This window comes from Oncorhynchus nerka, linkage group LG12 (assembly GCF_034236695.1).
Source record: "Oncorhynchus nerka isolate Pitt River linkage group LG12, Oner_Uvic_2.0, whole genome shotgun sequence".
In the NCBI taxonomy this organism is placed as follows: domain Eukaryota; kingdom Metazoa; phylum Chordata; class Actinopteri; order Salmoniformes; family Salmonidae; genus Oncorhynchus; species Oncorhynchus nerka.
In genome coordinates, this window is record NC_088407.1 from 51,234,499 (window position 1) to 51,261,952 (window position 27,454).

Genomic DNA, 27,454 nt, shown 5'->3' on the forward strand with positions numbered 1-27,454 from the left:
ATGTGTCGATAATCATCGATTGACTACGCAACTACTGTCCGTCGCATCGCAATCACGATTGGTTGCTCATCCAAAAACCCCTTTCCTGATTGACTCTCGCCCCTGTCCGTCACCTTCAGACCCCATGCAGGCGGTGCTCCAGTCCCTAGAGAGGCAGCACGAGGAGGAGAAGCGCTCGGCGCTGGAGAGACAGAGGCTGATGTATGAACAAGAGCTGCAACAGCTGAGGAGACGGCTCCACCCGGACAGACAGTCTGTAGGACAGGCTGGCACGGCCTCCAGCCAATCACAGGGCCAGGCCGACAGGCCGGGACAGCCCCACTACCGCAGTCTGGAGAGACTCAGCATGGGAGGCATGTCCAACTCACCTAGTGCACAGAGCAGGCTGAGGCAGTGGAGTGAGGAGAGGTGAGTGGTGGGAGAGGGAGGGTGGAAATGTCTGTAAATGAGTGTTATTGTCAGTGATATTGACCGTTGTGGTGGTGATGTTAAGTCTCCATTCTGTAGAGGCAGTGTTGACGTGTGTGTGTGATTTGAAAAGGATGATGCTCTCCTCATCAGAGAGGCAGTGTTGACCCGGAGCCTACGTAAGCTGAGGGAGCAGATAGTGAGAGCTAACCTGCTGGTGCAGGAGGCTGGCTTCATAGCAGAGGAGCTGGACAAACGCACCGAGTACAGAGTCACCTTGCAGATACCTGCTGCTAACCTCAATGCCAACCGCAAGGTACACACACATGAGCATTAACACACACACCTGGTGCTATGTGCATCTTCTCTCTCTCACACTCATTCTCACACTCACATAAACACACATGTTTCTCTGTCTTCACAGCGTGATGCAGTGCTGAGTGAGCCTGCGGTGCAGGTGAGGCGTAAGGGGAAAGGGAAACAGATCTGGGCTCTGGAGAAGATGGAGAACAGAATGGTGGACATGAGAGAACTCTACCAGGAGTGGAAGGACTACGACGACGACAACCCTGTGAGTTCAAACGACTCGTGTGTGTGTGTGTGTGTGTGGTCATGAGTGTGTGGTCATGAGTTTGTTCGTGTTCTTAGGAAACTATGCAGTGTTTTTCTTTTTTATGTATTATTTCTTACACTGTTACCCCAGGAAATCTTAAGTCTTATTACATACAGCCGGGAGGAACTATTGGATATAAGAGCAACGTCAACTTACCAACATTATGACGAGGAATACAACTTTCCCGAAGCAGATCCTCTGTTTGGTCCACCACCCAGGACAATAGATCGGATCCCAGCAGGCGACCCAAAACAACGATGCCACAGAAGGGACAGACGGCACGGTCTTCTGGTCAGGCTCCGTAGACTGACACATCGCCCACCACTCCCGAGTATACTACTCGCCAATGTCCAGTCTCTTGACAACAAGGTAGAAGAAATCCGAGCAAGAGAGACATCAGAGATTGTAACATTCTCTGTTTCACGGAAACATGGCTCACTCGGGATATGTTATCAGAGTCGGTACAGCCACCTGGTTTCTTCACGCAATCATGCATCACGCATCTTTCTGGTAAGAAGAAGGGCGGGGGTGTGTGCCTTATGATTAACCAGTCGCGGTGTGATCATAACAACATACAGGAACTCAAGTCCTTTCGTTCACCTGACCTAGAATTCCTTACAAACAAATGCCGACCGCATTATCTACCAAGAGAATTCTCTTCGATTATAATCACAGTCATGTATATCCCCCCAAGCAGACACCTCGACCACCCTGAAAGTGCTTCATTTTGGACTCTATGTAAAATGGAAACCACATATCCTGAGGCTGCATGTATTGTAGCTGGGGATTTTAACAAGGCTAATCTGAAAACAAGGCTCCCTACATTTTATCAGCATATCGAATGCGCGACCTGGGCTGGCAAAATTCTGGATCATTGTTACTCTAACTTCCGCGACGCATACAAAGCCCTCCCTCACCCTCCTTTCAGCAAATCTGACCACAATTTTAAAAAATTGCCCCCAGCCTATAGACAGAAACTAAAACAGGAAACACCCGTGCTCAGGTCTGCTTCAAGATTGGACTGGGATATGTTCCGGATAGCGTCGAACAACAACATTGATGTTTACACTGATTCGGTGAGCAAGTTTATGAGCAAGTGCATCGGTGGTGATGTAACTACGGCGCCTATTAAAACCTTCCCCAGAAACCGTGGATTGATGGCAGCATTTGCGCAAAACTGAATGCGCGAACCACTGCTTTTAATCAGGGAATGGCGACCGGAAACATGACTGAATACAAATAGTGTAGCTATTCCCTCCGCAAGGCAATCAAACAAGCGCTAGTATAGAGACAAAGTAGAGTCGCAATTCAAAGGCTCAGACACGAGACGCATGTGGCAGGGTCTACAGTCAATCACGGACTACAAAAAGAAAACCAGCCCCGTCACGGACCCCAATGTGTTCAAACTAAACAATTTCTTTGATCGCTTTGAGGACAATACAGTGCCACTGACATGGATCACTACCAAAACCTGCGGGCTCTCCTTCCCCGCACCGACGTGAGTAAAACATTTAAATGTCTTAACCCTCGCAAGGCTGCCGGTCCAGACGGCATCCCCAGCCACGTCCTCAGAGCATGCGCAGACTAGCTTGCTGGTGTGTTTACGGACATATTCAATCAATCCCTATCCCAGTCTGCTGTTCCCACATGCTTCAAGAGGGCCACCATTGTCCCTGTTCCCAAGAAAGCTAAGGTAACTGAGCTAAAGGACTATCGCCCGTAGCACTCACTTCCATCATCATGAAGTGCTTCTATCTCAAGGCCATCAGACTGTTAAACAGCCATCAGACTGTTAAACAGCCATCACTAACATTGAGTGGCTGCTGCCAACATACTGACTCAAATCTCTAGCTACTTTAATAATAAAAAATTGTAATAAATGTATCACTAGTCACTTCAATCAATGCCACTTTATATAATGTTTACATACCCTACATTACTCATCTCATATGTATATACTGTACTCTATACATTCTACTGCATCTTGCCTATGCCGTTCGGCCATCGCTCATCCATACATTTATATGTACGTATTCTTATTCATTCCTTTACACTTGTGTGTAAAAGGTAGTTGTTGTGAAATTATTAGATTACTTGTTAGATATTACTGCATGGTCGGAACTAGAAGCACAAGAATTTCGCTACACTCGCATTAACATCTGCTAACCATGTGTATGGGACCAATAAGATTTGATTTGTGTGTTTGTATGTGGTAAACCTTCAAGCCAGGCCATTGTCAGTGTTGATGGAGTGTGTGATGGGGAGAGAACTTGGACTACAACGAAGACGAACCCTGAGAGACAAATCAGTGTTTTCGACAGCGTGATATCCAAATGGAGTGCATTTAGTAGTAATTGTTACTAGGCCATTCAGATATACACAAATGCTATGTAAAGTGGAAGGGCTCTATTTGGGAATGGACACATCGCTCATTTCTCTCCCCTCTCTCGCTCTGTCATCTGCAGGTGATGCGTTCCTACTTTAAGCGTGCCGACCCGTTCTTTGACGAGCAGGAGAATCACAGTCTGATAGGCGTGGCCAACGTCTTCCTGTCCTGTCTGTTCTATGACGTCAAGCTGCAGTACGCAGTACCCATCATCAACCAGAAGGGGGAGGTAAGAGAAACTTCAAGCGCTACATAACACCAGGGTCGTGTTCATTAGGCACAGTGTAACGAAATGTTTTTGCAACAGAATTCGAAAATGAGCATTTCTCATTGGACAAGTCAAGGTAGTTCCTCCTTGTTCCAGTCCGTTTATTCCGTCGCCGAAAGAATACGACCCTGTTTCTCAACCAGTGATGTCCAACTCTTGTGTTCCAGCCCAGCAGTAACACACCTGATAAAACAGATAGTTGTCTAGCTTGATGACTGCCCTGACTCGATTGTTTGAAGGAACAAGGCGTCTTGGTGTTGTGCTAAAACGAAAGCCTCATTTTGTGGAACAGTGACGATGCAGCACAGAAAACTCCCCTTGTTATGAAATGATTTCACCCATGCCGTTGGTTTTCTTGTAGGTGGTTGGGAGATTACACGTTGAGGTGGTGAGAGTGGCGGGGGGGGTTGAGGACAGCATGGCTGGGGGAGAGGACAACGAGGCCAGCCCTGATGGAGAGGTGCAAGAGAGGAAACTGGTCTGCATGGTGAGTCTATTTCGGATAGGGAGACACTCGCACACACACACAGAAAAGTCCCTTTTTTAGATGGCTCTTCTGGCTCTCAAAAAAAGAGTAAGTAATATCAGACCTACCAACATGCATGCATTTTCCGTACCAGCTACGCAATTCCCTGTCCATGTAAGCAGGTACAAGATCCGAGTTAAAAGTATGCAGAAATGAATAGGGCCTGAGTTTTTATATTTTTTATTTGTTTTGTTTTTACATTTTAATAAAAAATTAATCCACTGAGTAAATCTAACATCCCGATTCTCTAGCTGCAACACACAGACATGTAAGGGGTTTTGTCAACGGACATGGAGATGAATACATCATTATTCGACGTAGCTGCCCCCTGTTTGTTGTGATGCTGAGTTTGCCGACTGTCAGCTGTACGTAAAAACATGGACAAATCCCTTTTCGACTCCGTGTGTTGTGGGAAGGTCAACACTGATTGTTTCAAGCTAACGTTAGCGAACATAAGATGGACATTCAGTGGGCTCTAAAGTGCCAGCAGTTCACTCGCATTTGCTAGTGAAAGAAATTAAATGAAATGCAAATACGAAAAATGACCGGTCGCATTTGTGCGAGTGTGATATACATTTAATTCTGCATTCCATTAGTTGTATTTTCCACGTAACATTACGAGGATCACGCAACCTGATTATGATCAACGTCACAAAAAGCTCCCTCAGTACAGACATGCTAAGTGCCCTCGTTACCAAGTAGGTTTCAACGATTGCCAGACGACCTACCCTGATGCTCTGCTAGCTTCCAGGCAAATCTGTCTAGGAAATGAAATGAACATTTGAAGGTCTCCCAAAGATTTGTTCTCACCCATTGTTTCCTATCATAGCTTTTCCCTTTTTATTATGGGTAACATGTTTATTTGATACGGATGCTCTGCTTCAAACATTTTTCTTACCATAGAGTGTTTTTTTTAAATGATCGTGGATAAGACGTTTGTACATTTTGTACCTAAATAAATTTATTTCGAGTTTTTTAAATTTTATTAAACAAATAATAAAGGCCCTTTGTGTGTTCTTTCTCATTAGATCTTGTTAGTGACTTTTACCATATGTGTAAATGGAATGCTGTCAAGAAAGACTAGATTTGGTACAATTCTATAATTGCGATCAGACTCACAAACAGCCTGCGCACGAGTTGAATCTTCAATTTGCCGCGCGCATCTGGTCTCTAAAAGGTTGGACAGGGTTGGCAGGTCTGCAATATCATTTGCTTGTTCTCTCTTGAATCCTATTTAATCACCCAACCCCAACCGTGCTTCTCCTCCAGATCAAGATCCTGCAGGCGACAGGTCTCCCCCAGTACCTGTCCAATTATGTGTTCTGCCAGTACTCGTTCTGGGACCAGGCAGAACCCGTCATCGTGGCCCCAGAGGTGGACCCCTCCGCCTCGTCCCCCAGCAGCAAGGAACCGCACTGCATGGTGGTTTTCGACAGCTGCAAGGTATGACATTAAATTAAAAGCACTTGTATTGCCAAAGTAACAATGTTGAACCGTCCAACAGGCCATAAAAGACATTTACATTTCAATCATGTTGCAGATAGCTTATGTAGCTCAGGATGAAACCGGTAGCCTGGTTAATCTAGTGAACGCAGCATTCAGTCTGGTTTAACCCCAACCCTTCCTATCTCCTTACAGCATGTGTATTATTCCGCTATAGTGTGTTAATGTAATGCTAACGCATCTATGTTCTTTCAGTGGTGTTCTGTGCTATTATTTCTGCCCTTTCAAATGCTGTTTTTCTTTCTCTCTATATCTCTCTCTCTCTATATATATATATCATTTATATCTATCTATATATTAGGAGCTAGGTGTGGCAGTAACAGAAGAGTTTATAGAGTATCTGACAGAGGGGGCATTGGCCATCGAGGTGTACGGACACAGACAAGCAGACTCCGGCAGGAACCCTGCCCTCTGGGACCTCAGCATTATACAGGCCAAGACACGCACACTACGGGACAGGTACACACACACTACGGGACAGGTACACACACACCCAAGGTATGGTGCACTGTATGGGTCAGCTATACACACACACAGGACAGGTACATAGTACAGACACACTACACACACACGGTGGCTGCAAGACAGGTACGCAGGCTACTGGACAAGTACACACACACACACATACAGAATGATGCAGCACAATGTGACACCAACACATATACCAGAAGTTCCATTTCTACAAAAAAGCAACCTTGTAAATGACATATTATGTCCTGTGTCTGTCTCCACCTGCAGGTGGAGTGAGGTAACCCGTCGTCTGGAGATGTGGATCCAGGTGTTGGAGATCAACGAGAACGGAGACTTCATGCCTGTAGAGGTCATACCTGCCAGAGACGTACGCACCGGAGGCATTTTCCAACTACGACAGGTAGGTGTTACCTGTGTGTGTGTGATTTTTTTTTTTCCTTCTCATTTTCTCCTGCCAATGTAATGGTGTAATTTAGTTTATATCTATTCAGAACCCTATCTAAAACAATGTGTTTTTTTTCCTGTCAACGCAATTTTAAGTAAATATCTTTATTTTCTGTTTAATCAGCAATTCCAAGTTGTTCTTACCTAAGAAAATATAATTTCATACAGGGCCTTCAGAAAGTATTCATACTCCTTGACATCTTCCAAATTTTGTTGTGTTATAGACTGAATTTAAAATGGATTAAATTGAAAAAATGTTGTCACTAGCCATAATGTCAAAGTGGAATTAAGTTGTACATTATTTTATTTTTTACAATGTCTTGAGTCAGTAAGTATTCAAGTCCTTTGTTATAGCAAGCATAAAAAAGTTCAGGAGTAAAGATTTGCTTATCAAGTCAAATAATCAATTGCAAAAAGCACTATTGCACTCTTTGTGCAATAATAGTGTTCAACATGATTTTTGAATGACTACCTCATCTCTGTACCCCACACATACACTTATCTGTAAGGTCCCTCAGTTGAGCAGTGAATTTCAAACAGATTCAAAGACCAGAGAGGTTTTCCCAATGCTTCGCAAAGAAGAGCACCTATTGGCAGATGGGTAAAGATTTAAAAAAGCAGACATGAAATATCCCTTTGAAAATGGTGAAGTTATTAATTACACTTTGGGATGGTGTATCTATACATCCAGTAACTACAAAGATACAGGCGTCCTTCCTAACTCAGTTGCTAGTTACATTGTAGTTACTCCACAATAGTAACCTAACTGACAGAGTGAAAAGAAGGAAGCCTGTACAAGAATAAAACATATTCCAAAACATGTGTCCTGTTTGCAACAAGGCACTAAAGTAATACTGCAAAAAAATGTTGCAAAGCAATTCACTTTTTGTCCTGAATACAAAGTGTTATATTGGGGGCAAATTCAATACCACACATTACTGAGTACCACTCTCCATATTTTCAAGCATAGTGGTGGCTGCATCATGTTATGGGTATGCTTATAATCGTTAAGAGCTGGGGAGCTTTTTTCAGGACTAAAAAGAAACGGAATGGAGCTAAGCACAGTCAAAATCCTAGAGGAAAACCTGGTTCAGTCTGCTTTCCACCAGACACTGAAAGATGAATACACCTTTCAGCAGGACAATAACCTAAAACACAACGCCAAATCTACACTGGAGTTGCTTACCAAGAAGACGGTGAATGTTCCTGAGTCGCCGAGTTAGTTCTAACTTAAATCTACTTGAAAATATATGACAAGACCTGAAAATAGTTGTCTGGTAATGATCAACAACCAATTTGACAGAGCTTGAAGAATTTAGAAAATAATTATGGGGAAATGTTGCACAATCAAGGTGGGGAAAGCTCTTAGAGACTTATCCAGAAAGACTCTTCTATTGACTCAGGGGTGTGAATACTTCATGAAAATGAGATATTTCTGTATTTTATTTTCAATAAATTTGCTAACCTTTTTGAAAACATGTTGGGGTATTGTGTGTAGATGGGTAATAAAAAAATATTTAATCCATTTTGAATTCAGGCTGTAACAACAAAATGTGCAATAAGGCACTGTACATCTACCATTGAAATGGACAAGCAACGTTCTCCCCACCGTTCTATATTCTGTTGATGCCATGTGTGTTACTCGGGGTTAGTGCTAGTCCAAAGGCATGTAATGGAAAGGGGCTTACCAAAACAAATGGCCAAAAGGACTAATTTGAGGTAGAAAGGAGCTCACTTTAATCCATTGTAGAGGATGCGAACAGGTGATTGACGTTAGAACTTCATATCTAATCTCTTCTTCCCTCTTATCCCTCTCCTTCACCCCCCACCCACAGGGCCAGTCAAGGCGTCTGCAGGTGGAGGTGAGGTCCGTGCAGGATAGCGGCACCATGCCCCTGATAGCTGAGGTGCTGCTGGCCGTGTCAGTGGGCTGTGTGGAGATCAGACAGACTTGCCAGGCCAAGGCCAGCAACGAACCCGTACAGGTAACACACGAACACATACATACAGTACCTGTCAAAAGTTTGGACACAATTACTCATTCCAGGGTTTTTCATTCTTTTTTCTACTATTTTCTACATTGTAGAATTATAGTAAAGACAAAGAGAAACGACAGACCATCATTACTTTAAGACAGAACTTTTAAACTTTTTCAAGTGCAGTCGCAAAAACAATCAAGATCTATGATGAAACTGACTTTCATGAGGACCGCCACAGGAAAGGAAGACCCAGAGTTACCTCTGCTGCAGAGGATAAGTTCATTAGAGTTACCAGCCTCAGAAATCGCAGCCAATATAAATGCTTCACAGAGTTCAAGTAACAGACACATCTCAACATCAACTGTTCAGAGGAGACTGTGTGAATCAGGCCTTCATGGTCGAATTGCTGCAAAGAAACCACTACTAAAGGACACCAATAATAAGAAGACTTGCTTGGGCCAAGAAACACAATCAATGGACATTAGACCGGTGGAAATCTGTCCTTTGGTCTGATGAGTCCAAATTTGAGATTTTTGGTTCCAACCGCCACAGCATTCTGCAGCGATGCGCCATCCCATCTGGTTTGCGCTTAGTGGGTCTATCATTTGTTTTTCAACAGGAAAATGACCCAACGCACCTCCAGGCTGTGTAAGGGCTATTTGACCAAGAAGGAGAGTGATTGAGTGCTGCATCAGATGACCTGAACTCCACAATCACCTGACCTCAACCCAATTGAGATGGTTTGAGATGAGTTGGACCGCAGAGTGGAGAAAAAGCTGTAAACAAGTGCTCAGCATATGTGGGAACTCCTTCAAGATTGTTGGAAAAGCATTCCAGGTGAAGCTGGTTGAGAGAAGAGTGTGCAAAGCTGTCATCAAGGCAAAGGGTGGCTAATTTGAAGGATCTAAAATATATTTGGATTTGTTTAACACTTTTTTGGTTACTACATGATTCCATATTTCTTATTTCATAGCTTCGATGTCTTCACTATTAATTCTACAATGTAGAAAATAGTAATAAAAAATATAAAACCCTTGAATGAGTAGATGTCCAAACTTTTGAGTGGTACTGTATACACATACATTACTATACTGGAAGAAAGAAATGGCTGCCATTTACGAAAGGGTTTTGGACTAATACTATTGTGTATTTTGTTGTTTGTCCCACAGGTGGAAGGTGATGAGATGGACAGCTATCAGGTAAATAACATTAGATTATCTCTACTGAGAGACAGATAGCGGGACAACTCAATGATGGGTTCTTCTGGTGCTATATCTGATTTGTTGGTGTGTGTTCTGTCCAATAGGAGCGTGATCTGGAGCGTCTGCGTCACCAGTGGCTAACGGCTCTCACCAAGAGACAGGAGTATCTGGACCAACACCTTCAGACCTTGGTCATCAAGCCAGGTAACACACACACACACACAACAGTCAATGTGTAGTGGAGGAAGTGCTGTATAAGTTTGGGCGGCAGGTCAAAGGGCACAGGAAATGAGGTAGAGGCAGAAAACACATTCCTCTGATTGCCTACACATCTGTTTGGCATTGAGGAAGAAATACATTGTTGTGCTCCCTCTACAGAAAAGACCGAGGAGGATATGGAGAGGGAGGCCCAGCTTTTGGAATGGCGTCTGACTCTGACCGAGGAGAGGAACGCGGTAATGGTGCCTTCAGCCGGCAGCGGCATCCCCGGAGCTCCCGCAGAGTGGTGAGAGAGACAGGGAATGTGTGAGTGAGTGTGTGAATGTGCGTGTGTGAGAGTGTGTGAATGTGCGTGTGTGTGAGTGTGCGAGTGTGTGAATGTGCGTGTGTATGAGTGTGAATATGCGTGTGTGTGAATGTGCGTGTGTGTGAGTGTGTGAATGTGCGTGAGTGAGTGAGCGTTTGCAAGAGAGATGGATATAGATGTAGACGGTTCAAACAGTTTTCCTATGGGAAATGTCCATATTATTCAACATGTGTCTTTGGTCATGTTTCTTTGTTTCTCCAGGGTCCCCCTACCTGGAATGGAGACCCACACCCCTGTGCTTTTCCTGGACCTTAGTGGTAAGTTCTTTCTCTACTCTTATTTTCTTCGTTTTCTCTCTTCTTCTGACTGTTCTAGAGTAACATTACGTCAATCATTGAAAACATGACTTTCATTCATCTAGCACCGCATGTCTTTCTCTTACCCTCTCTTTTCTCATTCTCTCTCTCTCCCTCTTGCTCTCTCCCCCCCTCGCTCTCTCCAGCGGATGATTTCAGTTCCCAGGAGGCATTGGAGGTCCCGGAGGCAGGCGGTTGGGACGCCACTCTGAGCGGAGAGGATGAGGACGACTTCTTTGACCTGCAGATCGTCAAACACTATGATGGAGAGGTAGGCACCAGGTCCTATTCATTAGGGCACACCGTATCATTTTTTTTTGCAATGGAAAACCAAAAGCGTTTTTCATTGGGAAAGTCCAAGTAATCACTCTGTTTGTCGGCTCTCTTCCATATGATCCCTAATGAACACAACTCTGCTCCTCCCCATCCCCTCTCCACTAGGTAAAAGCTGAGGCGTCATGGGACTCCACAGTGCACGAGTGTCCCCAGCTGAGCCGCGGCGGAGCGTGGCCAGAGCAGAGGGTGTATCTGACGGTACGTTGCGTGGTGCAGCTCAGCCACCCGGCCGACATGCAACTGGTGCTGAGGAAACGGATCTGTGTCAACCTGAACCCGGGCAGACAGGGCTTCGCCCAGAACCTCCTGAAGAGGATGTCCACGCGCTCCACCATCCCCGGCTGCGGGGTCACCTTCGAGGTGGTCTCCAACATCCCCGGGGTGAGCCATACACAGGAAATGTTGTGATTTCTAGTCAGTTACCATGGCTCTTTTTTTGTACAATCACTATAGCTCTCAGCTGTTTAAAAATCTGTCCTCTCCTCGCATTCTCCTTCATTGCACGGAGCCAACTTAATGATGCCCTTGGCTTCCACCATATTGTTTTCCTCTGTCAAGTAATGTATTTTAATACAGTATAATAACAATCTATACCATTTTGCTTTTGTCCGAAGCGTCTTAGTCATGTGTGCGTACATCTTACGAAGGGGTGGTCCCGGGAATGGAACCCACGCTCCTGGTGTTGCAAGCACCATGCTCTACCAACTGAGCTGACCAGTGCCGATGAAGGGGAGGAGATTAGGAGGGGACAGATATTTTAGCAATTGAGATCCTGCGTCTTTTTGGCAGCTCTACTAACTCTCCCAGGTCTCTCTCTCCCGTCTCTCTCAGGACGCACAGGGTTCAGAGGACAGGGAGATGTTGGCTCGTCTAGCTGCCAGCGCCGAGAACCCCAAGTCGGCCGACAACGAGGCGGCCATCGAGAAATACCTCCGCAGTGTCCTGGCTGTGGAGAACATCCTCACTCTGGACCGACTACGACAGGTACACACTTACACACTGAGGATGGACTGTGTTCAATGTCTGGGTTGAGTTTGACATTTTTTTCAGTGTTTATAAGTTTAACCTGCTAAATAGTTGCAAACATTTCAAGTACTTGTATTCAATTACTATTAAACCAATAGAAACCTTGAATGGAGTACTCGAGCCCATCCCCACAACACACTAGGACCATCTACATAACACTTAACATTTCTGTTGGTCCATCGCAGGACAATTCAGTACGGTTGCTGCTATGGCATGTTCCTGGTTTTGACTGTGTTTAATCGTGTGTGTGTGTATATAGGAGGTGGCGGTGAAGGAGCACCTGGCAGGCAAAGGGAAAGGCAACAGACGCAGTCTCAGCTCCCCCAGTGTACACAGGGTAAATGGCACATTCTCTCTCCAAAAGTCATGTCTATTGGGGTACTGGGTCCTTGGTATATTTATTTATTTAATAGGTTTAGGCAGCAGAGGTCTGCCTAATTACATTTTATTTTTCCTTCCTTCCTTCCTTCCTTCCTTCCTTCCTTCCTTCCTTCCTTCCTTCCTTCCTTCCTTCCTTCCTTCCTTCCTTTCTCTTGTTCAGCTCTCTGGCAGCAGACAGGACATGTCCTCTACCTGCAATCTGGAAAACAAGGTGATTATACAACCCTGTTGAAGCTATACAACTGTTAGTGTTCAAACTGAACAAATACAGAGCCCAAATTACATGGATCAATCCCCACATCTTTTAATTCTCTCTCCCCCTTCCGCCCGTTCTCTCGCTCTCTCTCTGCTGTTCTTTTCTCTCTTCTCTCCTCCAGAGTCGCTGGGAGAGCCAGCAGGACATCTTCATCACCTCGCCCCAGTTCAGCCGGACTCTGCCTCGCCCCTCACCCTCCTCCTCCCCACCCACCATGCCCCCACAGAATCAGAGCCAGGACTCAGACCAAGGTAAGGTCCTGACTCCTCCCTCTACACCACTGCTCTACCCTCCCCTCTCGCCCCTCTCCTCTCTGTCTTTCTCCCCCTGAGACTGCACTCTTAACTGGCTGACTACCTCAGTCTTGACATTCACACTCTCTGTTCTCCTGTCATCCTTCTCTTTTCTGCGCAGTAGACCTCTGGTGTGATTCCATCTCTGTCCTGTGTTTTAATTCATGCATGTGTTCATGCCAGGGTTTCTTTGAATCGGTAATGCAGTGGCTCTGCAAATGTGGAGCGGATATTCTCCACTGCTGGCCGGATCTCCAGGCGACCATGAGCCTGAAACAGACTGGCCAAAAAAAAAAAAAAAATGAATTCAAAAGCACAAAGTCATTTTTCGTTAATTTGTATTTAATTCTAAGTAAGTCACAGCCTATATATGCAATTTACAGACTCTAATGATTTAATACAACTGAATGTTGTTTAAATGCTGAGAGCTTTATGTCCCTACCAGCCTGTTTTGTCGCACTCGCAAATGCTTCACAATGTATATATTGGATGGCTTGAAATAATATAGCCTAAATAATTAATTAGGCTCCCTGTCTGGCTCCTGGCCTATTTAGAGTGCTTATATGCTGTTTAATATGACATGTAGCTTATTTGAAATGATGTACACTTCTTACATTCACCTCTTCATGTTTATTCCAATCATTTTCATTCAAATCCATATGGTTTGGTTTCAATACTTCAAAACCAAATGGAAGGTCCAAGTAGTCACAAAAATAGATGGGTGTCGGTTAAATTGTGATTTTAATGGTTAGAGCGAATTTGGAGCAGTTTTTCCCCTTGATCTGAAATCCATGACTGATTTCCAACTGCTCAATATGAACTGTAATTGTGCCCCTGAAAAATCCATTTAGGTTCTAATCAATTTACTTAAATTGACTGATTTCCCTAATATGAACTGTAATTCAGAAAAATCTTTTGAAATTGTTGCCTACCTGCCCTAATGGGCTACGCACCCAATGCATATGAGTCCGATAAATTTCTCAAATGGCCGGTGAATTCAAATCTTCCCGGTGACGTTGTCCAGTGCCACATTTTCCTAACAGAAACCCTGGTGTGTGCGTGTACCTGTGTTACATACAGTAGTACCATTTCCTGTTTGTTTTTCTTTGTTTGATTTCACTCTCAGCGATGTCATTTTATTGGCTGTGTGGCCAATAAGAACTAATCATTCAGATTAATTTGCAATCTTCATGATTATAATATGTTAGTACGTGGTAAAATCATCTTTATTTTATTATGTTCAGTTATTTTAATTTATTTTTTGTCATCTCTCTGACCTGGTCCAGCCACGTTTTATTTTTTTTGTAATTTCCTGGGCTTGCTTTTCAACTTCCTGTCTTAATCTCTCGCACCTTCCAAACCTTCTCTTGCCCTTGCTCTTTTCTTCCTGCCCCTCACCCTCTCTTTTCCTCCTCCCTCACCGGTTCTCTCCTCAGGTCGTTCAGGGCTTGCTGCCTCTTATCTTTCAGTCAAAGCCCTGGTGCCGCAGATGCCCAAGCTACTCAAGTCCCTGTTCCCTGCCCGCGAGGACAAGAAGGAGCCCCTGCGCCCCTCGCCCCACTCTCTACAGGTAGGGCTCACACACACCCCACTGACCTTAGGTAACCAAGTGACATTTGAACTATCACCAATGGTCACCCCCCACAGCTGATTCAAATCATCAAAGCATGATGAGTTAGTTATTTGGTATAACGTGCACCCAGGTGGCGTGGCGGGGGCTATGACCGAGTTTGGGAAACCCTGTTGTAACCCCACTGAAGCCTTTCCCATTTTATGGGATTCCCCTAAATAAACCAAACCATGTTTCTAGCCACAACACCAATCAGTAACTGTGAGCCCAGAGAAAATGTATGGTTGATGTGGGTCTATACTCCACGGTAGTTCAGTCTCTTCATCCTCTGACTCCCAAATGAGTGCCTTCTTTTCAATGTAGCCTATTTTTCCTTTTTTTTTCTCCCCATAATATGACATGATGATTTGCTCAATTCATCCATCAGGCATTTTACCAGGTGCTGCTATCACAATAAGGCCTATCATTTTCTGCATTTGAGTGGAATGGAGTAAAGTGGAGATGGTTTTTAGAGCATTCGGAGGAAATTGTGTCTAAAATAGTGAATGTTATGTTCAGCTTCCAGCAGAGCTGACAAAACACACTCTTGTGTTACAGGTTATAAGACGAGCTACTCTCAGAGAGACACTGCTCGATACACTGCAGCGCTGAAATGATTCCCACCTGCCACTTGTGATTTAGAGTTGTTTTACACAGTGGGAGACGGGCACACCTGGGGTGGTGAAGCTGGGGGTAGAGCGATCTGGAGCTGTCTATTGGGATTATGGTCATTATTGCACTGTGATACAATGGCTTCTAACAGCCTACCAATCAGCTCTAAACAAACAATACAATGCTATGTCTCTGTGAACAAATTAACAACAGACTTTCAGTATGCTTATAGAGAAGAGCACTAAACATGCACTGCACTGACACAAATGGCTGAAAAAAGACTTCAGTGCAGCCTTTCATATTATTGACCATAATCTGTTATTGGAAACATTTATGTGTTATGGCTTTATATCCTTGGTTGAGAGCTATCTATCCAATAGAACAAAGTGTTTTTTTTTTCAATGGAAGCTTCTGTAAAGTGTGGTATTCCGCAAGGCAGCTTTCTTGGCCCTTTACTGTTCTCTATTTTTACTAATGACCCACCGCTAGCATTAAACAAGGTGTTGCAGTCAGTTTTGGAATGGGTGGGTAGTAATAAACTAGTCCTGAACATATCTGAAACTAAAAGCATTGTATTTGGTACAAATCATTCCCTAAGTTCTAGAGCTGAATCTTGTACTAAGTGACGTGGCTGTTGAAGAGAATACACTTCTTGGTTTCACCTTAGACTGTACATTTGTAAATTGTCATGGTCAAGGCATATTGATTAAATTGTTGTAAAGATGGGGAGAGGACTGTCTGTGATTAAAAGATTTTCAGCATTTTTAACACCTCAGTTGACCAAACAAGTCCTGTCAGCTCAAGTGTTATCTAATCTTGACTTCTGTCCAGTGATTTGGTCAAGTGCTGCAAAGAATGACATTGAAAAGCTACAGCTGGCCCAGAACAGAGCAGCACATCTTGCCTTTCAATGTCAGTCTCTCTTGGCTCAAAGTAGAGGAGAGATTGACTGCATCAATTCTTGTGTGAAAAATTGTGTTGAAGATACCAAATTGTCTGTATATAGCTCTGACAGACATACTTACCCCACCAGACATGCCACCAGGGGTCTCAAGGCAAAGTGTTATATAGAGCCATAATCCAGGCTTCTTACCATGTGGACTGGCTGTGCCAAAAATAAAAAATACTTTATTTGTTATCATTTAAGAACAGGCACCACACCCTAATAGAGTATTTTTTGCGCTAGATTGCAAGAAATGGCAGTTACATGTTTTAAAAAATGCTAAAACCTCAGAGCCAGTAGTTGTGAAAGTGGTCCCCGAAAATTGCGTACTACATCACATATGTGCAGATGTGTGCACCCTGTCATTGCTCTCTCTCTCTGGCTCTGCTGTGTATTTCTTGCTACCTGTCACTCAATTGGCGAGGGGTTGAATATCATTGGCTGGAACATGAAATGGCCCACGTGGGGGGGAATGTAGGGAAAATGGCGCAGCACAGCTTCCAGAAAACAGTCTTTCAAACTAGGGATTTCGTAGGTAATTGAGGTAAAACAGTAATTCTACTCAGATTATGGATGTATGAAGTACACATTGACACATCCAGCCCTAAGCGGGAAATTTGAAACATACTAGTTGTCAAAGTACCGGAGCATGTCTTTAAGGCGTATGTACACTTTATTTATTTTTTATTTTTATTTAACCTTTATTTAACCAGGTAGGCTAGTTGAGAACAAGTTCTCATTTGCAACTGCGACCTGGCCAAGATAAAGCATAGCAGTGTGAGCAGACAACACAGAGTTACACATGGAGTAAACAATTAACAAGTCAATAACACAGTAGGAAAAAAAAAGAGGAGTCTATATACATTGTGTGCAAAAGGCATGAGGTAGGTGAATAATTACAATTTTGCAGATTAACACTGGAGTGATAAATGATCAGATGGTCATGTACAGGTAGAGATATTGGTGTGCAAAAGAGCAGAAAAGTAAATAAATAAAAACAGTATGGGGATGAGGTAGGTAAAAATGGGTGGGCTATTTGCCGATAGACTATGTACAGCTGCAGCAATCGGTTAGCTGCTCAGATAGCAGATGTTTGAAGTTGGTGAGGGAGATAAAAGTCTCCAACTTCAGCGATTTTTGCGATTCGTTCCAGTCACAGGCAGCAGAGAACTGGAACGAAAGGCGGCCAAATGAGGTGTTGGCTTTAGGGATGATCAGTGAGATACACCTGCTGGAGCGCGTGCTACGGATGGGTGTTGCCATCGTGACCAGTGAACTGAGTTAAGGCGGAGCTTTACCTAGCATGGACTTGTAGATGATCTGGAACCAGTGGGTCTGGCGACGAATATGTAGCGAGCGCCAGCCGACTAGAGCATACAAGTCGCAGTGGTGGGTGGTATAAGGTGCTTTAGTGACAAAACGGATGGCACTGTGATAAACTGCATCCAGTTTGCTGAGTAGAGTGTTGGAAGCAATTTTGTAGATGACATCGCCAAAGTCATTTGGCGGCGTGAGTGAAGGAGGCTTTGTTGCGGAATAGAAAGCCGACTCTTGATTTGATTTTCGATTGGAGATGCTTGATATGAGTCTGGAAGGAGAGTTTACAGTCTAGCCAGACACCTAGGTACTTATAGATGTCCACATATTCTAGGTTGGAACCATCCAGGGTGGTGATGCTGGTCAGGCGTGCGGGTGCAGGCAGCGAACGGTTGAAAAGCATGCATTTGGTTTTACTAGCGTTTAAGAGCAGTTGGAGGCCACGGAAGGAGTGTTGTATGGCATTGAAGCTCGTTTGGAGGTTAGATAGCACAGTGTCCAAGGACGGGCCGGAAGTATATAGAATGGTGTCGTCTGCGTAGAGGTGGATCAGGGAATCGCCCGCAGCAAGAGCAACATCATTGATATATACAGAAAAAAGAGTCGGCCCGAGGCTTGAACCCTGTGGCGCCCCCATAGAGACTTCCAGAGGACCGGACAGCATGCCCTCCGATTTGACACACTGAGCTCTGTCTGCAAAGTAATTGGTGAACCAGGCAAGGCAGTCATCCGAAAAACCGAGGCTACTGAGTCTGCCGATAAGAATATGGTGAAGGTCGATGAAGACGGCTGCACAGTACTGTCTTTTATCGATGGCGGTTATGAGATCGTTTAGTACCTTGAGCGTGGCTGTGGTGCACCCGTGACCGGCTCGGAAACCAGATTGCACAGCGGAGAAGGTACGGTGGGATTCGAGATGGTCAGTGACCTGTTTGTTGACTTGGCTTTCGAAGACCTTAGATAGGCAGGGCAGGATGGATATAGGTCTGTAACAGTTTGGGTCCAGGGTGTCTCCCCCTTTGAAGAGGGGGATGACTGCGGCAGCTTTCCAGTCCTTGGGGATCTCAGACGATATGAAAGAGAGGTTGAACAGGCTGGTAATAGGGGTTGCGACAATGGCGGCGGATAGTTTCAGAAATAGAGGGTCCAGATTGTCAAGCCCAGCTGATTTGTACGGGTCCAGGTTTTGCAGCTCTTTCAGAACATCTGCTATCTGGATTTGGGTCGAGGAGAACCTGGAGAGGCTTGGGCGAGTAGCTGCGGGGGGGCGGAGCTGTTGGCCGAGGTTGGAGTAGCCAGGCGGAAGGCATGGCCAGCCGTTGAGAAATGCTTGTTGAAGTATTCGATAATCATGGATTTATCGGTGGTGACCGTGTTACCTAGCCTCAGTGCAGTGGGCAGCTGGGAGGAGGTGCTCTTGTTCTCCATGGACTTCACAGTGTCCCAGAACTTTTTGGAGTTGGAGCTACAGGATGCAAACTTCTGCCTGAAGAAGCTGGCCTTAGCTTTCCTGACTGACTGCGTGTATTGGTTCCTGACTTCCCTGAACAGTTGCATATCGCGGGGATTGTTCGATGCTATTGCAGTCCGCCACAGGATGTTTTTGTGCTGGTCGAGGGCAGTCAGGTCTGTACAAAAGTATGTGGCCCCCCCTTCAAATTAGTGGATTCTGCTATTTCTGCCACACCCGTTGCTAACAGGTGTATAATATTGAGCAAACAGCCATGCAATCTCCATAGACAAACATTGGAATGACCTTAATGAAGAGCTCAGTGACTTTCAACGTGGCATCCTATGAAAGAATGCCACCTTTCCAACAAGTCAGTTTGTCAAATGTCTGCCCTGCTAGAGCTGCCCTAGTCAACTGTAAGTGTTGTTATTGTGAAGTGGAAATGTCTAGGAGCAACATCGGCTCAGCCGTGAAGTGGTAGACCACACAAGCTCACAGAACGCGGGACCGTCAAGTGCTGCATTTCAATGTAAGGTATAAGGAAAGCTTATAGAAGTCTATGGCTTTGTCCCAATAATCTTTCCTGCCATGATTTGAAATGACCAGTATTACCATTTAGTCCATACCTTGACCGATCCATTGCTTTTAGACCTGTTATATTTGGCGCATGTGACAAATACAATTTTATTTTATTTTCTGAATTGCGTAGTGCATAAAAATTGTCTGTCCTCGGTTGCAACACTCACTACCGAGTTCCAAACTGCCTCTGGAAGCAACGTCAGCACAATAACTATTCGCCGGGAGCTTCATTAAATGGGTTTCCATGGCCAAGCAGCCGCACACAAGCCTAAGATCTCCATGCCCAATGCCAAGTGTCAGCTTGAGTGGTGTAAAGCTCACCGCCATTGGACTCTGGAGCAGTGGAAGCGCATTCTCTGCAGTGATGAATCACGCTTCACCATCTGACAGTCCAACGGATGATTCTGGGTTTTTGCGGATGCCAGGAGAACGAATGCATAATGCCAACTGTAAAGTTTGGTGGATGAGGAATAATGGTCTGGGGCTGTTTTTCATGGTCGGGCTAGGTCCGTTAGTTCCAGTGAAGGGAAATCTTAACGCTACAGCATACAATGACATTCTAGACGATTCTGTGCCGGGCCTAATTACCCAACATCAGTGCCCGACCTCACTAATGCTCTCTTGGCTGAATGGAAGCTAGTCCCCCGCAGCAATATTCCAACATCTAGTGGAAAGACTTCCCAGAAGAATGGAGGCTGTTATGGCAGCAAAAGGGGACCCAACTCCATATGAATGCCCATGATTTTGTAATGAGATTTTTTAAGAGCAGTCCACATACTTTTGATCATGTAGTGTAATGTGCAGTAATGTATGTTTGCATGTAAGTCTGCTTGTCTATGTTATTGTATTTAAATATATGTAAATTCGAAAGTATTTTTTGTTTGTAATGTCTTTTTCGTGGTGTCGGACCCCAGGAAGACAGGCTGTCGCTAATGGCGATCCCAATAAAAACCTAAATATAAGCTTCAATGAAGGTCAAATGTGAATGGTTTAACACAGAAGGCGAACTACTACTCCCTACATCTCTCCAAGAATTTGGTTCTTTCCCCATCTTCTCGAGCTGTCTAGTGTTATAATGGCGCCTCGTAAGCATTGCTCTAAGGCAGGGCTGTCAAACTCATTCCATTGGGGGCCCTAGTGTCTGCTGGTTTTTGGCTTGTCCTTTCAATTAAAACTTAGACAACCAGGTGAAGGGGGGAAGCAAAAACCCTCAGACTGCCCTTCCGTCGAATGAATTTCACACACGTGTTCTAAGGTAGTGCAGGGTTTCCTAAACTCGGTCCTGGCCCCCCCCGGTGCACATTTAGTTTTGTGTCCAGCTGATTCAAATAACCAACTCATCATCAAGCTTTGATTATTTCAATTAGGTGTGTAGTGCTGGGGCAAAAAACAAAACGTGCACCAAAGGGGGGGCAGGACCAATTTTGGGAAACCCTGAGGTAGAGGAACATAAAAACAATTGGACAGAAAAGAATTGTACATCTCTTTCCAATAATTTATTTTTATTTTTTAGCTGGAACAATTGTCTAAATGGATGAACAACATGAGCGGTTTACATAGAGAAGTGATTTCTTACATCACTTGTCTGTAAAGTAGTTGATGGGTTGCTTATTTAATACCATGTCTATAGCCTATACAGTAAAGTCTAAAGTTGCTGAACACCATGTTGGTCAGCCAAGCTTGCTGTTTAATTTCCATATAGACGATGTATTGCCAATGCAGTAAGATGTAGCAATGCCATGGTTCCACTTCTGTCAACGCTGCATTAGTTAGTCACGCTTTAAAGACCGATAACGCCACAATGGATTAAACAAATATTCTGTATGGATTAAAACCATTTTTGTGAAGAGCCGAATATAATCGGCTGAGCTTTTTGGATTTTATATTAAACTCTTAGTTATGTATAATGTGAAAGAATACTTATGTATTTCATTGAAGTGTTTCTTCTTTCCCATTGAACATAGTTGTGTTTCTCTCTCTCTCTTCCTGGCAGCACATGCCTCGTATCATCATGCAGACGACAGGGCCTGAAGACAGCAGGATCCGGATAGAACCGGTAAGTTCCAGTCTAGTTGTAGTTAGTTTAGACATCAGTCTAGTTCGAGTTGGTTAGAGATTTACAACAACTCTTCAGGCTGAGACAGTGTATTGACCATATAAATAGAGTGAGTGAATTATATTTCTGTGGTATTGACTGTAATATGAAGCTATGGTTGGTAGTAAGCTAGTGGATCTGAGGATCTCATTACGAGGATGATGGTGGTGGTCGAGGGGGTAACGATAGGCAGGCAGTATGATGTCATGGTTTGCTCCGGTCAGTCTTGAGTTGGGTTGAATAATTCTTAAATCCCTGTCTGAGGTGTGATTGCCATTGCCGTCAATTCCCCGTAGGTTGCTATGGTAGCGAGGACAGCCCTGATCCCGGCCCTGACCAATGACAGGTGGTCGGAGTCCCCTGAAGCCACTCCTGTTCCGTCCTCCCAGCATGACCCGCATGACTACCCCCTCAGCCCCATCAGCGAGGCCTCCAGTGGCTACTTCTCCACTAGCGTTTCCACGGCAACCCTGTCCGAGGTTTCTGCCGGCGGCGACCACCCCACCACCCCCCTCCGTCCATCCTCCTCCCTCACCCTCCTAGAGGCAGGGGTGAGGCTGAAGGGGAGTAGTGCTCCTGAAACTACATTACCCAGAACCCATCTGCAGCAGCGAGCTGACCGGAACGGTGTTACTGCTGCATCTCCTCAGTACGAAAACAAAATGGCCACCACCGGTCCCGGCTCCAACGTCAACAGCGTGGTGACAGGCAACAAGCCCTTCTCAGTGCAGAAGGTGTGCACGTCGGACTTGAAGTCGTTGCAGGAGCGTGTCCTTGGGGACGAGGAGGGAGGAAGAGGAGGACAAGGGAGTCTGGAGAGGTTGGAGATCATCCTGGACGACGAGGACGGCGGTTGCGACTTCGTGTTGCCTGACTGGCTGAGAGAAGGAGCGTGCGTGTCGGTGGGAGCCAATAAGGGCGGGACGGTGCGCTACGTGGGCAACACGAAGTTCGCAGAGGGCGTGTGGGTCGGGGTGGAGCTCGACTCGCCCTCAGGTGTGTGTTTACTGTTCACAAAGGAATCACATGACTTAACATAATGACATCATAAGCAATGGAATTTAAGGAAGTAACCTGAAAACGTAGAGGGCCCTGTCCTTGTCCGCATGCATACACATCAAAGTAGGCAGTGTTTAGGAAATTCAAAGTACTAAACAAACTCTCTTCCTTGTCTAACCCCTTATTCCCTCCTCTTTCTCCTTCCTTCCCCTCTCTCCAGGTAAGAACGACGGCTCCGTAGGCGGGCACCACTACTTCCGCTGTAACCCTGGTTACGGCGTCCTGGTGCGTCCCGACCGAGTGTTCAGACGGGACCGTTCCACCAAATGGAACCTGGAGAATCGCCGCAGTGGCGAGTGCTACCAACCCGTTTTACGGGGAGAGTCCACTAACAGGAGAGGGGAGAACCGCAAGTCCTGGAGCAGTTGAACTGGAGAGAAACAGGCCTGGGTGGGAGAGACTTTTAATCCTCACACCACTTTGTCTCCTGGCTCGGATCAACTAGAAAACCCACACATTCTTTTTATCCTGTTTCTAAGCCTCCGTCTCCCTCAGACTCCTATCAATTTCCCCCTAACTATGCAATACTACCACATCTAATGTAACAACGGTCCCTGTCCCCTACCCACCATCCACCCACAGCTTGGCAACACTACATCAGTACTGTGCCCTCTCCTGGCCAAGAGATGCTAGGCTGGGTTTCTGTATCAGCACTTTGTGACATCTGCTGATATAAAAAGGGCTTTATGAATACATTTGATGAATACAGGCTGATTCTGTGTTGGCTTGACTGGCCATGCCTCTGTCTCACTACAGGGAAACACCCATAGGGATCTGTCTGGATTCATTTCAATAGGGAAGACTTTTACTCAACCTGCTCCTGGTGCGCTGTCTCCCTATCTGGATGTGGCACCCCCTATAGCATGGATTGGGCACAGCACCTGAATGGTTCCACAGCGTGCTGCTGTCTGTATGAAGTGAATCACGGGGCGACCATTGGAGAATGTTTCTTCTCGGGCCAAGGTTCAGGATCCATAATGATGAGAACTTTTTCTGATGTCATCAAACTGGTCACCTCGAGAATCCTTCTGAACGAATGAGGCTCTATTCCACCAGACTTGGACTGGAACCCCCGACCCCTCTTTTTCAATGGAACTGTCCATTTTACACACACCCCTCTTTTTCAATGGAACTGTCCCTTTTTACTAATTTACTAAAAAGTTACTATATCCGTTTCCCACATGTGGAGTCATTTATCTGAAATGATCGATTCTTCCAGAATGTGCCTTCATGATGAGTTTATTTTTCGTTGTAATATATTTGTTAGTGGGTTTTATTAGATTTTCACCCTCTGTTGAACTTTGATGAGAATGCCTTGTGTAAGGTGATCTCAGGGACTGCAGAGTGGACATGAACGTGTATGTGGGTGCGCCTGTGTGTGTGTTTTAGAAGTTTGGCCCTTAAAGGCCGAATATACCCATGGCAATGTTGTACAGTGGACAAAACAACTGTGTGTGTGTGTGTGTGCATGTTTTCGGCTAATCTGAAAGGTGAAGCATCGTTGTTGTGATGACGTGGTTTCTGCAACAGTCATTGGCGCTGGCTTTAAATTGTAAGTGGAGAAGTAGGTTGAAAGATGGTTCCATTATGAGAAGAAACCCAGTGTGCAAAATTGGTCATAAATACATATTTTGCTCATAGGGAGGAGATTTTGCACAGTAGAAGTTCATCTCTAGTGATCTGTGTTAGAAAAATGGGTGCCTGTGGTTTTAGAACGGTTTGAGGAAGTAGCAGTGGCATATATGTATGGTGTGTGTGCTGGACTGTACTGCTGGTGTTGTGTAACGTTGTATCAATGTTTAACGTCATGTAACGTGTGGAGCGGAAGTTGGATGGAAGCTGGTCTTTGTGTTTGGGGGAACATCTCTTCTACGCATGCGTTCACCTGTTATTTTTAGAATCAGATCTGTAATGGGGTCTGAAATGTACATACTGACTCAATGACTTTGGGAGATGAAGGGAATCAAGAATGTGGAAGCATATTTTTTTGTTACGTTTAAAAAATATATAGTTTCAAAGCTTTAGGAGCAAATTTGTTTGAATGCAAATTCCAGGTTGAGAGTTGAAGGATGTGTAATGAGGGACACTATGGAGTTTTAATTTATGTTTAATTGATCCCTCGTATTTCATTTTCATTAGACAGAAGTTTCATTAAAATAAACTGTGCGCTCTCACCTAGTGAGCTGAGTCACAAGCTCTGACAGGACTCAATGTGTGTTAAAGGGATACTTCACCCAAATTCCAACATTACACATTGGTTTCCTCACCCTGTAGTCTATGGACAAGGCATGACAACAACCCATGCTTTAATCCCATATTAGCATTCTTTCACATATCCAAATCATCAGTATCTACAATTGCTTGTGAAACTCAATGAAGTCACTTGTAAAACGTTTTGTACATGATGCGCAACAAACGTTCTTATCGATCCCATGACTTGAATGGAATTTGTGCCACAAATGCTATAACATGTGGAAACGGTGCCAGGGAAACTAAACCAAAGCATGGATTGCTGTCATACCTTGTTTCCTCACCCTGTAAGCAGTCTATGAACAATGTCATTTTGTTATGACTATACCTTTTAACACTAGTCCATTCAGCAAGCATGGTGTGAAGTCACAACATAAATTATCTATCTGTAAGGTATACCCCATCGCCCCAACGCTATGCCATTTCTTTAATAAGAAAGGTCTAAAGTTGCTATGACATATATATATTGTAATGGTTGACATATGCCTTTATCATGTGAAAAAGACTAAGCCTTTTAAATTATACTGAAAAACATTGATTGCACAAGTAATTCTATGAGGAATGATGCTGCTATAGCAACTGTAATATAACTGTAAAGTGATCTGATCATTGGTATTATAAGTCCTTATCGGGAGTTAATCCTGATTATAGTCTTGATCTTTAGCCTTAAACACCACTTGAGATGGGACCGAGTAAGGAGGAGTTGTCAATGGGCTGATGACTGGCCAGTTGGGAGATATAGTCTAGTAGATGGGATGAGCAAGTGTTTTATTTGTCATGGTTGCCTTAAGTACTTTACTCGATTCGCTCAGACCCATTACGTTGCTGTTAGCAGAGCTAGGGTGTTTTTAAAAAAGTTGTTTGTCATGGTTGAGTTGGTGTCAAGCTTTTAACTGAGTGATCATCATTGTGCTAATATAAGGAATGGAATTGAGTTTGAGGGTGTGCGTGTGTCGTACAGTAGATGTGTGTTATATGAAGATTGTGAGAGCAGGTAGGTTGTGTTTAGACAGGCAGCCCAATTCTAATCTTTTTCATTCTATTTTTTTCCCCCAATCAGATCAGCTCAGAAAATGAAAAAGATCGGAATTCGGCTGCCTGTGTACACGCAGCCATAGTGTATCGGATGGAATTGGCCTCAGTTTTGTCGTGTCCATGCTTCTTTGCACAGAGACCGAAAAGTGGTTAAGATCACTTCAGGCTTATCTAGTTCTTTATTTCCGTGCCTCGCTCTTTCTTTCTCTCATACTCTTTCTCATCAGGAAGTCAGAGACACGCAAGTAGCTCTGATTCAAACCCATTTCATTATTCAGTGGCTTTTACCGGTTTGTATTTCCAACTGTTAGCTCTTTAACGAGATGTGGAGTTTCCTAGTTCAGACTAGCACGTGTCATAATTACTTGATCATGTGACTGTACGCGCTCAGAACCACGTTTTCTATTGAGTTTGACTGTCTATACTTAAGGATATATCCATAGTTACCGTATCATTCCACAGAAGGAAGGCATGCTGTGTTTTAAAGAATAAGCAAGGCCAAGAGTATATCTGTTTATCTTCCTTTCCAATATATACATATCCTATATATCTCTATGGCAACGCAGGCTCAGAGCAATATGACACCTGCCTTTACGTGGCCTTCAGTCAGTCTTCACGTCAATCTGTCTCCTCCTCTCTGGGTTTAATAACTAAAAACCTCCATCTTCGGCTTTCTCCAGACTACCAAGTCTGGCAATGCGAGACTCCATAACTAGAAACCCTCAAACTCCAGCCATGGAGAAACCTGTGTAATATTATACTGTTCCTTCACACTACATGTGGCTTGTCCATAGCCAGCAGTGGACCACATCAGACAAAACTACCACTGTACAAAGTCGGGCGCTGGCTTATGTGCCAATGGAAGCTCATGTCAGTAGAGGATTCTAATGGGGAACTTGTCTGTTTTCCCCAACACAGACATCAACTAGAGTAGAGCCTCTTTACCCCCAACTCTCACCGGCCACATTCCATTTCTGTGCTGAGCTCCCAACGCTCAGGTGTTCAACACTAAAGCGGTAAGGGACAGAAATGGAATTGGGCCGGATCTTCAGACTGTTTGTGCAACTCTTCTTCTACAACGGTTGCTTCTGAAATGGCACCCTATAGTATTATATTCCTGTAGTGTAGTGCATAGAGAATAGGGTGCCATTTTAGACATACTGACTGACCTGAGACCAGCTCTGGTCTGTGCCTCGTCCTGGAGTCTTGAGTTATCAATAATAGTCCTCAATGATTTGCGTATCTGATTCTGTTCTGCCAGTTGTCATGAAGTGTATTATTTCACTATATCTGTGGGAGCGAATGGGTGTATGTATGTATGTGTATATATAAAGACTTAAAAATCTGGGCACAAGTTTGGATTTTGATTAATTTAATTCTCTGCTGAAATCCAAAGAATAATCATTTATTATAATGCATTTATAATTTTCTTTTTTATTGTCTGGACAATTATCTGCCTGTAAAGGAAAGAATAAAAAAAAAATGAATTGATTTACAGATTTGTATCATCTGCAGGGTTTTTTTACGAGAC

At 44.4% G+C, this 27,454-nt stretch overlaps 1 protein-coding gene across 2 annotated transcripts in view; it reads left to right on the forward strand.

The window, feature by feature from the left end:
- LOC115138337 (kinesin-like protein KIF13B) overlaps positions 1–27,420 on the forward strand; it is an 86,119-nt gene extending 58,699 nt beyond the window's left edge. The window contains exons 18-40 of one of the 2 annotated variants that reach the window (XM_029675096.2): positions 120–408; positions 562–724; positions 833–979; positions 3,487–3,636; positions 4,037–4,162; positions 5,471–5,644; positions 6,006–6,163; positions 6,443–6,575; positions 8,455–8,604; positions 9,768–9,797; positions 9,905–10,004; positions 10,179–10,305; positions 10,588–10,643; positions 10,829–10,953; positions 11,124–11,399; positions 11,850–12,002; positions 12,304–12,381; positions 12,586–12,636; positions 12,803–12,932; positions 14,411–14,544; positions 21,478–21,540; positions 21,876–22,575; positions 22,799–27,420. In XM_029675096.2, the coding sequence (XP_029530956.2) occupies positions 120–408; positions 562–724; positions 833–979; positions 3,487–3,636; positions 4,037–4,162; positions 5,471–5,644; positions 6,006–6,163; positions 6,443–6,575; positions 8,455–8,604; positions 9,768–9,797; positions 9,905–10,004; positions 10,179–10,305; positions 10,588–10,643; positions 10,829–10,953; positions 11,124–11,399; positions 11,850–12,002; positions 12,304–12,381; positions 12,586–12,636; positions 12,803–12,932; positions 14,411–14,544; positions 21,478–21,540; positions 21,876–22,575; positions 22,799–23,007 (3,722 nt within the window). In that variant the 3' untranslated portion in view covers positions 23,008–27,420. The remainder of the gene's footprint in view (positions 1–119; positions 409–561; positions 725–832; positions 980–3,486; positions 3,637–4,036; positions 4,163–5,470; positions 5,645–6,005; positions 6,164–6,442; positions 6,576–8,454; positions 8,605–9,767; positions 9,798–9,904; positions 10,005–10,178; positions 10,306–10,587; positions 10,644–10,828; positions 10,954–11,123; positions 11,400–11,849; positions 12,003–12,303; positions 12,382–12,585; positions 12,637–12,802; positions 12,933–14,410; positions 14,545–21,477; positions 21,541–21,875; positions 22,576–22,798) is intronic. The other variant, XM_029675098.2, reaches the window with a different exon arrangement.
- The last annotated feature ends 34 nt before the right edge of the window (positions 27,421–27,454 follow it).